We start from the raw sequence: 14,065 nt of genomic DNA, 5'->3' as shown, positions 1-14,065 counted from the left end.
TCAACAGTGAGTGGTTCCAATACATTTTCAAAGTGAGATACACAGAATGACAGTTCAATTATCTGAGGTCTATTTCAAGATCAAGCTTTGGTTGATGTGACCGCATGTTTCCTGGATTCCATACATGTCACCTTAGTGGGGGGCTAGGAGGAGCCAGGAGAGGACTGTGGGGTGACCCTGCAGATCAGCCACTCTGCTAACCAAATCCAGGCACTGGGGCCACAGTGCTGTTGGAGGGCCTCAGCCGGGCGGTAGGACCCACAAGGTGACTGGCTTGGATGGAGCTAGACTCACAACCCAGCTCTTATCAGAGGGCTCCTGTGCAAATAAAGCCTCCTGAAACAGCTACCAGCCAACAGGCACCACACATGAAGCCCCATGACCTGGCGTGGCTGCTGAATCCTGCTGTGCCTGGAGGTAGCCTTCCCCGGTGTCTTTCTGCACCTCACTGCTCTCCAGCCAGTCCGGCCATGATTCACCCGGAGGAGACAAGCTCAGATGAGGCTGCCTCCACCTCCCGGCCAGAGGAGGGATAGGCTGGCGTGGCTGAGCTCTGAGCCGCAGAGCTGAACCTATGGACCCGGCCCGTCACTCTGGACGACGGATGCTGGGGGCAGGAGGACGGGGCGCTCACCCAGCATTGGGGCCACGAGGATGCCCTACAGGGGCCACAGGGGAGCAGTGCCGGCCCTCCCTGGACACCTGGCCCTCAGCTGAGATCTGACATGACAGAGGCCACAAAGCAAATAAATGGGATTTCAGGGCAGACCCTCCATTAGAGCAGGGATGCAGGCATGAGAAGCCACACCTGTGATAACCCCTTTTCCCAAGGTCAAGGTCGAGATGAAGAACATCTAAGACCAAGCCCACTGAGCCGGGGCTCCAATAGTTCCCTGCAGCATGGAGCCCAGATGAAGGCCCCTTTGACATTGTACCCAGTGGTGGGAGCCCCGCTGGGACTTCCTGGTGGGGCAGGATCCCACCCATCCCCCTCCAAGTTCTGTCTTCACCTCTGTTCCTGTTGAGAGAGGGTGGAGGGCTGTCCCCCGCTGGCAGCCGAGGACACAGGCCCAGCAAAGGAGGACGCGGCCGCAGACATGGGGGCCCCTCCAGAAGCCTGGCAGGCAGGCCTCTGCTAACCCCAGGGGAGACAAGGCATCGGGATCAAGGGCTCGGAAGCACCAGGCATCCCATGTGGCTCCAAGTCATGGCAGCCCACCTTGGAGGAAGGCGCCTACCAGAGGCGCAGAAAGTCTGTTTGAGGTCGTTCAGTGCAGCCCCATGCCCTCTGCTGTGACCACGTGGAACAGGCTTCCCGCAGGGTCTGGGGCCTGTCTTCTAGCTGAGGGCTGGAGGCTGATTCTGCTTTGATTTTTAATGACTTACTTTTAAATGATTCTGGGCCTGAAGGAATTAGCGTGGGCTTGGTAGGGGTGAGGGAACTGGGCAGGGATGAAGGAAGGAAGGAGACGGCTCCAGCGCTTTCAGATAAAAATGATTGGGAACGCAGCCCTGGGACAGGCTCTTCCTGCCTCCTGGTGACGGCTCGCCCCGCGCCCGCGCCCGGCCCGGCCCGGCCCCGCCCTCCCTCCATCCCGGCCGCTCCTTCCCGGCCCCGCCCCGTGCCTGCCTGACCCATCGCGGGAAGGTGTCCGCTGAGATGAAGCGGCATCTATTCAGTAGACTCCTAATGGCCGTGCGCTGGGACTCAGCCCCGGAGGCTAGCACAACCCAACCAGGGGAGCCGCCAGCAGGGTGAGGACGTGGGTGGCACAGTCCTCGGGGCCACTAACCACGGGGCGGCCCACCCCAGTGACCCATCTAGCCTCGTTCAGCAGTGGCCCACGGAGTATTTGACAGGAGTCTATGACGAGTTCCAGAAGACGTGATTCTAAATCGTCAGGTTGTTACCAGATGCTGGAGGCCGCACCGAGACATTTCCGGGGCCCCTGAGCAGTAGCCGGGAACCAGGCCTTTAATTTCCCACTGGGATTAATAAAAGGGAAAACCATCTGTGGGTTGGTGGACTGCACCCCTGCTAAAAGGGGCTCTAAGTCACTTTCCTGACGCAGACCAAGACCCTAAGAAGAAACATCTCACTTTCATTTTAGTATGTGTCCAAATAACACTGTCATCACCATGAGGAGCTGCGAAATGGGCAAGTTCACTCATCACTTGCTACCACCCTGGAACACAGGGTGTAAAAGATTCTCAGGAACATGCTTCCCAAATAAAACTTCAGAATAAAACATTTACAGCCAAACTCTTTGCTTAGTGCCAAGAAGAACAGCCAAGAGCCTGCAGGGCCAGGGTGACTAGAGGCAGGGTCTGGGTGGTGAGCCTGGCCTGGCAGAGCCTGGCCTGGGCTGGCCAAGTTCGCACCAGCAGCTAGAGGTCAGAGGCCGAGGATCTGAAGGAAACGGTCTGTCCTGGGAGAAGGAGCCATTGCACTGTGCCAACAGAACATCCACAGTTCTCTCCATCAGCCCCGGGAAAGCTGGCTGGCCACGCAAGACAGAGGCCGATGGGAGGCCAAGCTCACCTCAAGTGGCTCCACTCACACCTGAAGGGGCCCTGACAGGTCCACAGACTCTCAACGCAGCCCTGAGCCTCTGGCTCCAGGTCCGCTCGGGTCCATAGACCCACCCGAGGTCACATCTGGTCGCTGCCGCCCCTGCCTTGATCAACAAGATTCTCCTGGCTCCCAGGGTGGAGGGAAGCTGCAATAGAGACCACGAGGTCGCAGGCTCCAAAAGGCCAAAAAGCTGCCCGAGCCACTTGAGTGCCGTCTGGGATGACAGGACACACCTCCAGCCCCTGCCTTCGTCCTGCTGGGCCACAGCCGGGCCAAGAGCTGGACAGGCCTCCCCGGGTCACTCTGAAGGGGAGGGGCCCCTAAAGTGGGGAGCTTGGGGACCATTCAGTCCGGGACTGAAAATCGCAAAGTGCTAATGAGCTGGGATGAGGGAGGTGGTTACAGGACTACTTCTGACCTGTTGGGGGCGTTATAAGGTTTGACTTTGAGTCAACGGGTGGGGCCTTTTTCCACCAAGAAGCGTCCATCACTCATGACCACCGCCCACGAGCACCACCCACATTGGCACCTGCCATTCACAGCCCTGTGAGTGAGTGTGCAGTCGTGTCCAACTCTTTGCCGCCAATGGACTGTAGCCCATCAGGCTTCTCTGCCCATGGGATCTCCCAGGCAAGCATACTGGAGTGGGTTGCCATTTCCTTCTCCAAAGGATCTTCTGACCCAGGGATGGAACCCCTGCCTCCCGTGTCTCTGAGCCACCAGGGAAGCCCTGCAGCCCTGCCGGCCTGCCCTTAATTCACAATGCTCGGACTCCTTCCTCCTCCCAACTGCTGAGTGACAAGGGTCCAGAGATGGGCGCAGCTGCTTCCCTTGACCTCTCACCCTTCTTGACGGCCTCACTGAGGGCCCGAGCCTGGTCACAATGTTTCCTTCCAGTGTAACTGTAGGAACATGGGTTCCAGGACCCGGTCATCTCTGCTGCTGACCCCAACACCTTGTCTGTTGATGGACTGGCCTTTCGTGCAGTGAGCAGAACCAGTCTGGCTCTGCTAGTTGGCTGGAAGCAAAGCAAATTCCCTTGACTTCCCTGGTAGATGGAGCTGGTGCCTCGTCCCACACAGACAGGCTCCATAGACACGTGGTCACAGGGAGCACATCGGCCAGGCTCACGAGATGCTGAAGACACAGGAGCGCTAATCCAGGCTTTCTCCTGTGTCAGAGGGCTCTGGGGGCTGGGATTGCACCTTCAGAGGCTGTCTCGGGCCCCTGAGAAGCCCCTCATGTCCACCAGGGCTGTGTAAGTACTGTGGTTGAGATGGAGACTCACCTCCACCAGGGCTTGGGGGCCCTGAGGCTGGGACCTCAAAAGGCACAGGTGCCTGGCCTTCTCATGCCCGCCCAGGGACTGGGGGAGGGAAGTGAGTGGCGCTGAGGAGGACCACCAGGTCACAGGCCGTGGCATTACCTGGGCAGGAGCACTACGGGACAGGTGCACCAGGTCCCCGATCCTGGCCGCAGCCCGGGGGTCACTGGAGCTGATGAGCACAGGGGCGCTGATCTCCATGGAGCGCCTGTGGCCGCTGGCCTGGGTAGACTTGTGGGTCACGCTGAGCGCTGTGAAGGAGTGCCGCTTCTTGGCGTTCTTCTTGCTGTCCACACGCCGCTGGAAGGCGCTGACCGCCCCCGTGCTGCCAGAAGTGGGACCTGGGGCCACGCTGGCCACTGCGCCGGCGTTAGAGGGTAGGGAGGCAAGGCAGCCGGATGCCGAGGCCAGGCCCAGCTTGTCCATCTCCATCAGCTGCTTGGCGGCATCATTGAGCTAAGGAGACAGGAAGGGGAGGGTCAGTGAGCAGCAGCCGCACCCCACGTCCAGCCTTCTGCTCACGCCTCAAAGCTGCCAGTGTGTTTGAGGCGCTGGAACCTTCCAACAGCACGTCCACTAGGAACAGTGTTGAGGATACACAGTAAGGCTGGGGTGGCATCTGGGCACTTGATTGAAAAGCTGTGTTTTCAGGGTTCTGCTCCCTTTGCCCCACTGTGGCTGAACTGTGCTGCCTGGGAAACACCCAGAGGGTGGGGGGAGTGCCCCCACGTGCTCCCCACCTTGTGGGCCAGCAGGAGGCACCACCCCCGTCCACCCCCCACCCCCCACACGCGGCCTCAGGCTGCAACAGAGCCCTGTCCCCGCAGTCCGGGGAGGGGGACAGAACAAAGGACCCCCTGGAACAGGACATGCCTGTACCAGGTGGGGGGCAGGGCCCAAGGGGAGCACAAGCAGAGACCAGGCTGTGAGCTCAGGGCCGCAGTGGGGCACCGTACCAGGGGCCGTTGCGGAGAAGGGTTGCAAGGCTTTGCTGCTGGATTTGCGCAGCGAAGGGAAGGGATGGTGCGTCCACAGGCCAAGCTGACAGATTGCAGGTGTTGGAGTCCAGTCACTCTGGATGGCTCAGGCACAGGGCTGTCTGCATTTCCACTGCAAACACCCATCCTTCACGGGGTAGGGGTGGGGGGTGGAGTTGTACAATTCACTCCAGGCCCCCAAACCTGGGATCTAAATCCAGGATCATTTCCTTTGAAATGCTGCCTTCACTGAGGCTCAGCTGTTTTGCTCTATTTTAAGGTTTTACTCATTTGCTCCTCCTATAGTGCTGAGTCCCCTCCCCCTTCTTTGGGGGCCCTCTGACCCTGGAGGCCGGCCTCCTGTACCCCCTGTTCTGCACCCAACTGCAGGGCCACCCAAAGAGCAGAAGCAGGAAGCATGGGCACCAGAACCTGGTCTAAACTACCGGCCCTGTGCCTCCACGTGGCAGGTTTCTGTAAGGAAATAACGGCACCAACGCTGCCGCTGGGCTCAACTCCCCCTTGGCCCCAGAGCAGCAGCCCTGGAGCCCCTCACTCAGTCCCAGGGACCCTATGGAGTCAGTGACAGAAGTTTGAGGATACACAGTAAGGCTGGGGTGGCATCTGGGCACTTGATTGAAAAGCTGTGTTTTCAGGGTTCAAAGTTTGAGGACCAGGAAATCCAGGGAAGGACAAGGCAGGTGTGTACACGCCCAGAGTACATGCGCACACAGCAGGACCAGGCATGCCCTGGCCCCACGGTCACGCCCACCACTCTGCCACACGATCAGCAGCCCACCCACATGTCTGCCCTGAGCTGACATGTCCACCACCCTGCCCCCACAAGGAGAGCTGGGCTTCAGGGTGGCCTGAGTGCCTCCATGGGTGCTTAAAGGAGGACGAGCCGATGTCCAATGAAGAAGAGGGTCTCTGCAGGGAGACAAACCGCAGGGAGAATGACAAATGCTGCTTCCTGGTGGTGAAGCCTCTGCATTTCCTCCCACTCCTGCTGCAGGCGAGGGGACCCCAGAGGAACACCCTCCAGATGCAGGAAAATGGTTTGGCCTCATCCTGTTCACTGAGTCTTTGTTGTGTGACAATGGCAGAGGGGTCTGGCCTGTCCAGGGGATAGAGGAAGGCCATGTGGTGGGGGCGGGGGTGGGGGTGCAGTGAGGAGGGGGTGAGGCCGGCAGATCCCTCGGACCTGTGGGCTCCAGAGAGGAGCCTGGATTTATTCTGAGAGTAACACCCCCTCCCACCCCCGCCCCACCCCCGCCAGGGCCATAGGCAGGAGTGAGGCCTGAGTCACCTTTGTAGAGATGGTCCAGTCCGTGTGTGACGATGGACCATGGGGAGGTGACAGCGGGCGGAGGGTCGGCTGGGAGATGGTGACAGACGGCAGGGCTGCTCTGGGAGGGCTGACACCCAGCACAGCTGAAAACTTTTCCTCTGAAAGTTCCTCTTTACATTCGCTTTATGCTATCAACTCCAGGTAAAAGCAAAGTTAGAAATGAATGACATGGTTGGGCCCGAGGAATCAGTGGACAGAGGGACAAGGGATGTTCCTGGAGCAGGGAGAGGGTCTGGAGTCACCTACTTCTGATGTGTGGAGCAAACTCTGGAGTCCTGAGAGTGAGCAGGCCGGCCTCCCATGGCCCTGCCCTCTCCCCACGCCTTCCCACTGGGCCTGCTGGGTCACCCTGACCCCACAGTCTCTCAGCCACAGGCACTGGGGGCTGGCCCCTCACCCTTGCTCCTGCCCCCAACGTGGCTTCTCTGCAGGTCCCTCTGAGCAGGAGAGTTACAGCTCCTCCCCTACCTTCCTCCCACTTCCAGCTCCATGTCCTCCATGAAGGACACACTGCCTCTAGACTTCACCTTCTCTCCATCTGTGTCTCTTCCCACGAGAACCTGGGTTTCAAGATGACTCTTCCAGGGCCTAGCACATAGCAGTCGCTCAATAAATGAGAGGCAGCTCGGATGGCCACGTGCTGAAAACTGCTCTTTCAGTCCAGGGCTCAGACGTGCCAGCAGACTCAGAGGCATGGAGTCCTCAACAGCTTCACACTCAGCTCCTAACTGCTCTCACTTTGAGGCTTTGGAATAAACAAAAGCCACAGAGGAGAGCTCTGAGCCTCTCTGAGTGGGCGCAGCCCAAATTAGCTGTGTTTTCTCTCTGCAGTAATTGATGGAGTTGCAGCGGTTGCAGACAGTGGACCAAGCACATGCACGGGTCAGGTCACCAGGGACACACGGCCCCTCTTCCACACAGAAATGCTGCCAAAGGGAGCAGGAGGAACATGACGACGGGAGGGGTTTCTCCAAGTGGCCCAGAGGGGTAGTCTCAGAAGTAATTCCTGGTCAAGTCTTAGAATGAATGTGGAGGCAGCAGAAACTGCAGGGCCATTTCCCCACAAACGCTCTCAGCTCTGGAGGCAAGAAGCCCAGGGGCCCGTGACCCTTTCCAGCTGCACAGTCAGCCAAGCCGTTCCTTCGCTGAACACAGCCTGCACCTCAGCCAAGCCCTGCTCTGTTGTCACCTTGTAAACACCTAGAGTCAAATATCTCCAGGCCAAGTCTGCTTTCACCCTCAGCAAGGAGGCTCACCCAAGGGGCAGGTGACCCCATATCCACGGCCAAGGTCCACCCTTGGGGCCACGTGGAATCTGCAAAAGAGCCTTTTCCCCAACTTATTTCTCAGATACGGGTCCACCCAGACCCACTGTCAGGCTTGGGGCTGACTGAGCCTGGGGCTTCTGGGCGACTTTGATGCTCACTGAAGTTTCTGAGTCACTGACTGGACGGGATGAGTCAGAGTGGGAGGAGGGAAGTCGAGCAAAGGCACCTGTTGAAACCACGGCCGAGGGGAGGGCAGGTGGGAGGGTGTCCAGGGCAGCCTGAGGCAGGGGGTTGCTGAGGAGCCTGTGTCCCTGAGCAGAATGCAAAAGAGTAGATAGCAGCCGAGGACACAGATTCTGAGCCAGGCATCCAGTCGGGGGAGCTCAGCTGGCTGAAAAGTGGTCCCATCCTCACGTGCCTGGTTTGCAGGGTCACTGCTGCCCATGCAGGGGACACGCGATGGGAAGGGAGGAAAGCCACTGGCACCTGAGCAGAAACGGTCAACGCAGCACAGCCAGCGGCCGTCCCCATGGCCATCCCCATGCTAGGTGGGCTTAGGCCCCAGGAGAGACGTGGGCCCCACCGGCAGCCAGGCCAGGCGCCTCCCTGCATTTCAGCCCCAGGTTGCCATACTATCATCCAAGTGTGGTCTATGACCAGCGTCATCCCGCTGGTCTATGGAAGATGGACGTTCACTCAAGGTAGTGCCTCTGCTTTCTTCTGGGCTCTCCTGCAGCTGGATGGCTCCAGGGAGGTTGGCGGCTCAAGGCCCAGAGGGACTCGTCTCACAGGACTTGCTAGGTCCCTGTGTGCTAATAATAAGCAGGCACGCTGAAAGGGTCCCAGCTAAGACCTTGGTGATGGCTGGTAGCTTAGTCCTTATATAATAGTTTGACTTCTATGAAACACTGGCCCACAACCCAGAACACTACACAGATGAACTAACTGCCTACTGTGTGCCGAGTACTACACGAGGATGAGAAGGGAAAGGAACTGTCATTGGTCTGGCCTCAAACTGGCTACCTATGCAGAGACAGGATGACAGGGAATCCGAGTCATTACCTGTTTACATGTTATCTTGTGTGCATCATATTGTAAGATTTAACTTCACAAACAGTTTAAAAAATGCTACAGGGGAGAGCGGTCAGGGAGAGCTGGTAGCTATGTACCTACCAGCCTCTGTGGAGGACCCAGGGCCACATCCCATTGCCCGGATTGTGCCTTGGGGTGCAGACCCAAGGGTCACTGAAGTCCTCCTCTCTCTGGTGGAGCTCCACCGGCTCCACCCGCCTCGCTCCCTCACCCAGCCTGCCCTATGGTGACTGGGTGTCACCTGTAAGGGAAGCACATTAGGTCTTCATGAAGGCACAGTCTGAACCTGGACACAGAAAATGCGGGCAGAACTCACATCCAGGTCCAGAGAGGGAATCCCTGCCCCCAGTTGCCCACTGATGGCATTCATCATGATGCTCATGAGAAATGGGTCATGAAGAAGAAAACAGAAAAACAAAACGGAGCTTCAAGCACCATCACATCTCCCCAGTGTTCTACGGCAGGGACCCCTGAGCAGCTCCTCTCTTGTTTCTTCCTTGGGACTTTGTCTGGTCACCTCTGGTGTGGCAGAATCAGGGTGTCGTGAGAGTTAGGAGCTGGGTGAGGAAGCAGGGGTTACACTGGCTTGGGAGACACGGAGGAGCCACCAGCCCGCCCCACCCCCCAGCGCACCTGGAGCGCTGGTCACAGGACAGTGTTTGGACATGGTTGTAACCTGTCTCCATGGAGAACAATGACCCCCAGAGACTTGCACCTGGTCCTCACTTCTCTGATGGAAGCTGTTTACTCTACGCCCTGAGCTGAGGGGCCTCAGCATGGGAGAGCCACAGCTGGCCCACAGACTTCCTGTTCTGTCGAAAATACCTCTCGGATCCTAATTTTATCATCCTTGTTTGTCCCCAACCGCAATTATATCAATTATTGCAATATAATTGACATATGACATTGTGTTAAAGCGTACAATATAATGGTTTGTCACCCTTATTTCAAAATTCTACTCCACCACAGGTTAACAGGAAGGAGCAACAAGGACCATATTTACCCTCTCATCTGAAATGCTAAACACAGATTAAAGAAACACGGCTTTCAGACATGGAACACTGGACAGTTCAGGAGTGAAGAACCTCATAAACCACAGGACATGCAGTAGAAAACACAGCTTCAGAAGGTGTCTAATCAGCCCCACACTGAGGCGCCCTGGTTCTGCCTAACAAGCTATGAGCAAGGCACATAAAAGCATCACACAGCCTCTCCATGCAGAGCTCAGTACATCCCAGGACAGGGCCTGCAAATACTGGTAGGCATGCAAGAACACCCCACATCCGAAAAGCCAAATTCACAACACCACATCCCCTCAGAGGTGCTAGGCAGGCAAAGTGGCAGGGAATGCAGCCCGTAAACCAACTGGGTCAGTATTCACAGGGCAAGAGGTCATCAGCGGACCTAGAACCAGAACCAGCCAGAACCCAGAGTCGGTGGGGAAGCACCAGGGGACACCCCGACCACACTCCTCATGTCTGAGCAGCGAGGCCAGTGTGCGCATCAGGAGACACCCCCAGGACTCGAGGAAGACACCATCCATCTTCTAAAGACCAGTTCCCTGGATGCCCAGCCCACCTGTCCGTGGCACAGAGGCCCTGCCCATCTGTCTGTCCATCTGTTGGGCACATGCTTCCCATGTGCTACCCCACTGAGGCCACTTCCTGCCTCCTTCCAAACAGGTCGGGCCTGAAGCCCCGGAGTCAAGCAAAGCCCTCTGTAGGAAAGAATGGGGGCAGGGGGGTGGTTGTAACAAGATGCCACAGGGAGGTTCTGGGGCCAGTTCCACCCACCCACCTGCTGGCCACGAGGGAAGCCATGGGACAGTCTCAGGAATAGCTGCTGCCACGTGAACCCACCTCGAGTTTCACAGTCAATCGTCCAGATGTGGCTGCAAGTTGCTGGTTTTGAACTGATACCATTCATTAGGCCACTAGCCTGGGGGCCTGGGGTCTGCGTGGCTGCCCCATAAGGGTCCCATCCCACTGACTCTCTTTGGAGAACCCACCTGGCTGCAGACCTGCCCTGACCTCTAACAGCTTGACGGCCACACAGCCATCCCCGTGTCCGCACGAGGGCCACTTCCTAGAAGCTGGCAGTGCTGGTCGTTCGTAGTAGGAAAGGAAGTATTTAGAAGAGGCCCTTTATCCAAGGGAGCCCCCCTGCTCGGAGCCGCTGCCCTGACTCCCTGGGTGGCTGAGAGAGTGGGAACGGCTGGCCAGGTCCCTCGGCTGCTGTGAGGGCCTCCCACCCCTTCCAGAGGCCTCGTACCCCAGACACACCGCTCATAGATGCCAGCGGCCACTAACCATTGCCTCTGGGTGGTGCTGACCACCTACATGGGGCTGTGCCTGGTACTTCCTTGGGTCCTCCTGGTGCCCTCTGGACATGGCACCATCCACACTGGCAGAGGGAGAAACTGGGTACCAACGCATCACACAGCTGGGTGAAGCCCAGGTAGCCTACGGGTCCAGAGTCAGACCAGGAGAGCAGCCTTCCAGTACCCCCCCCACATCCCCCAATGGGAGCAAGAAGTCAGAACTGCCCCCCACCTCCCTACTCCACAGTGGGAGCAGGAAGTCAGAAACCCCCACCCCCCAACCCCCCAGTGAGAGCAGGAAGTCAGAACCCCACCTCTCAGTGCCATGCATCCCCGACATGCAGGGTTTCTTTTCCAGGAGCTGTGCCTCCACCCCCACCCCCCCCGACCAGGGACACCCCAGCAGGTTTATACACCTGGATCCCAAGAACACCTAGGGTCTGTGGAGGCACTGAGGCCTGGAGGGGGCTCGGGGCTCCTGTGTCCTTCTGCTTCTCCCGAGCCTGGGCGTGGACCTTCCACTAGAAGCCAAGGACCCTCCCCAGCCTCCTCCCTGGAAACACTCTGCCTGCCCCGGAGCCTGAGACAAAGGTGAAGAAACAGCCAACAGTTACTGGGTCAGCAAACTCCACGTGAGTGGGGCAGCCTGCACCTTTGAAACAGAACAGACAGCTTCAATGCTGTTTGTCTCCAGGGATGTTGGCAGCTCTGATACCACAGTTGGAGATGGACGCTCAGAATAACATGCTCTCTTCATAAGGCAAAGTGACAAGGAGACGATAGTGCTCCAGGAACAAGAAAGGCCAAGTTCAACACTGCAATTAGCGGAGGCTCAGACAACTTCCACAGCAATCATCACGCTGAAGACCAAGCCTCTCACACAGGAAGCAGTTGCCATTAGCAACCATACCATTTTGGGCATTACATCTATTTGGCTAAATCAAGACTTCAGTTTTTGCCTCCATCTTCTCCCGGATCCGTAAATAGCACCACATCAGCCTCAGGGATCAGCCGAGGCCTGCAGCACCACCAGCAGACAGAGGCTTGGATCTGGTCCCAAGGTCAGAACTCTCTGGACGCCCCATGCCCAGGATGAGGCTGCCCCCACTTTCTGGGGCTCACCCCACCTCCTCATCCTCCCCACCTCCTCATCCAGGATACAGGCATCTGCAGGTACCCCAGGGCTGTGGGAGATCAGGGCGGATCCTGATCCCAGCGTGTGGGGCAGCAGAAGGGGGAGCAGGAGCCAGAGGACAGGCCCACCAGATGTGCACACGGCTCCAGGTTTAGGACACAGGCTCTCGACAGACACCACTACGGACGCGTCCATCCAGCTGCGTGGACGGATGGATGCGGGCAGCTTTGATGGATGTGGAGGGTCAGTGGGAGTGAGACAGGACTCCTGCAGCACCACTCTGGACACCCCCACCTCCACCCTTCAGCCCCTCACACCTGCGTGGAGCCTCTCACACCCACGTGCAACCCTAGGCTGCAGCCTGAAGCCCATAGCCCTCTCCTCTGGGCCATGTCCTCTCCTCCTTGAAAGCCACCCTCACCCTGTGGCTGTGGCGTCCGCAGCCGCACACCTGTCCTCTGGCACGTCCACCACTGCTCGGCTGACCAGGAGCCTGCCTAGCCTGCACGTCTTCTCTCGGTTCCCTGCCCCTCACAGGTCTCAACACCTCAGGTGAAGTCCCCAGATCACGTCCTGCTGCGTCCTGAACACTCTTTCTTGACAAACAACCTTCTGTGGAGAGGCTGAGACGAGGACAGCTGGGCACAGACCTTCAACGCCCCACCCTCATCTCTTGTTCCTTTCGAGACCCTCCTCCCCAGCCACCTCCTCCGTGCGGGCAGTCAGGTCGGCCCCTCTACCCCTGGGGTGTGGGCGACCCTGTCTGCGATGGAGCTCCTGCTGCAACCGCAGGTGGGGCTGACCTCCACCCCATCTGTGGGGATGGCGAGCTCCATCCAGTCCCTGGTGCCCTGGGGACTCACAGGCCTCCCACCTCGGCCTGGTCCACCAGAGCGGCCCTACTGTGTTCTGGCCCTAAGACTCCGGGGTCACCCCTAGGCTCCTCGCCCCTCTTCAGAGTCTCCCACTCCCTGCTCACCTCTGCTTCCAGACTTCTCCCCCTCCACAGAGTGGTCTTCCTGGGATCAGCTCCTCTCACTACAGGGCAGGGGTCCCCAGCGAAGCTCCCAAGAAGTGCTGGCTCTCTAGGCAGAGGCGCGGCCACCTTGTCCCTCCAGGTGTGGATTCCAGTGACCGCCCACAAGGACATGTGGAGCCAAGTCAGTTGGCCTCCAGGGGCCCAGAGCACAAGACAAGGAAACACATGGCTCCAGTTTGGGGCAACATGATAGGCTCCTAGGAATGTCCCCATGACTGTCTCTGAATGGTCCCTCAAGGGTCTGCCTGGGAAGAGGTTCCACTGACCAGAGACATCTGGGGGGGAGGGTCTGACTCTGCACATCTGGACGGCACTGTGTGGTTTCTGGGTCGGAAGCAGTAGGATAGAGACCACCCCAGGCACTGGAGCAAATGCACAGGTGAGGACAGGGGTCCATTCAGGAGCCAGAGGGCAGAGTGTGTGCCCATGAGTGCCTCTCACGAGGTACCAGAGAAGAGCATGCATGTGCGTATGGCCTTACTGCTGGGGAGGGTCTCAGAATTTCCTGGGAAGCTGATCTAGAGCGAGTATGAGAACTGCACGGAGCAGGACATTTAGGAAATGGGAGGAAAGGGCCAGAGATGCGGCTGGAAGAGCAGAGGACGCCACGGTGCAGAGAGCCCGGGCTGCCCACCCCAGAGAGCAGCCTCCATCCTGCAAGGCCCAGAGCCCACTGGCCCACAGGGCTCAACAAAGGCAAAGCTGGCCACATCCCGGGAATCGTGTGCAGTGCACCCTGAATTGGGGACTGTGGGCTCTGAGTAGGGTACAGCTGGGAGCTGAGTTGAGAGACGTCCACCTGCGATCACGTCCAGCTCTGGGCCTCTGTCGGCTCATCGGTTGCATGGGGGCAGGGGGTGCAGTCCTGGTGTTCATGCTTGGGATTTGTGAGAGGCAGGGCGAGGACTCCTCAGAAGGGTCTAGGGTGCAGGCACTGTGAGCACTGGCTGAAACGATTTCCAAGGATGACTCGGGGGTACACAG

General features: G+C 58.4%; 1 protein-coding gene across 2 annotated transcripts in view; it reads right to left on the bottom strand.

The window, feature by feature from the left end:
- SH3RF3 (SH3 domain containing ring finger 3) overlaps positions 1-14,065 on the bottom strand; it is a 159,579-nt gene that overhangs the window by 52,349 nt on the left and 93,165 nt on the right. For both annotated transcript variants that reach the window (XM_061155366.1, XM_061155367.1), the window contains exon 4: positions 4,002-4,355. In XM_061155366.1, the coding sequence (XP_061011349.1) occupies positions 4,002-4,355 (354 nt within the window). The remainder of the gene's footprint in view (positions 1-4,001; positions 4,356-14,065) is intronic.

The sequence above is a fragment of the Dama dama genome, chromosome 11, assembly GCF_033118175.1.
Source record: "Dama dama isolate Ldn47 chromosome 11, ASM3311817v1, whole genome shotgun sequence".
NCBI classification, from domain to species: Eukaryota; Metazoa; Chordata; class Mammalia; order Artiodactyla; family Cervidae; genus Dama; species Dama dama.
This window is presented reverse-complemented; position numbering and strand designations above follow the sequence as displayed.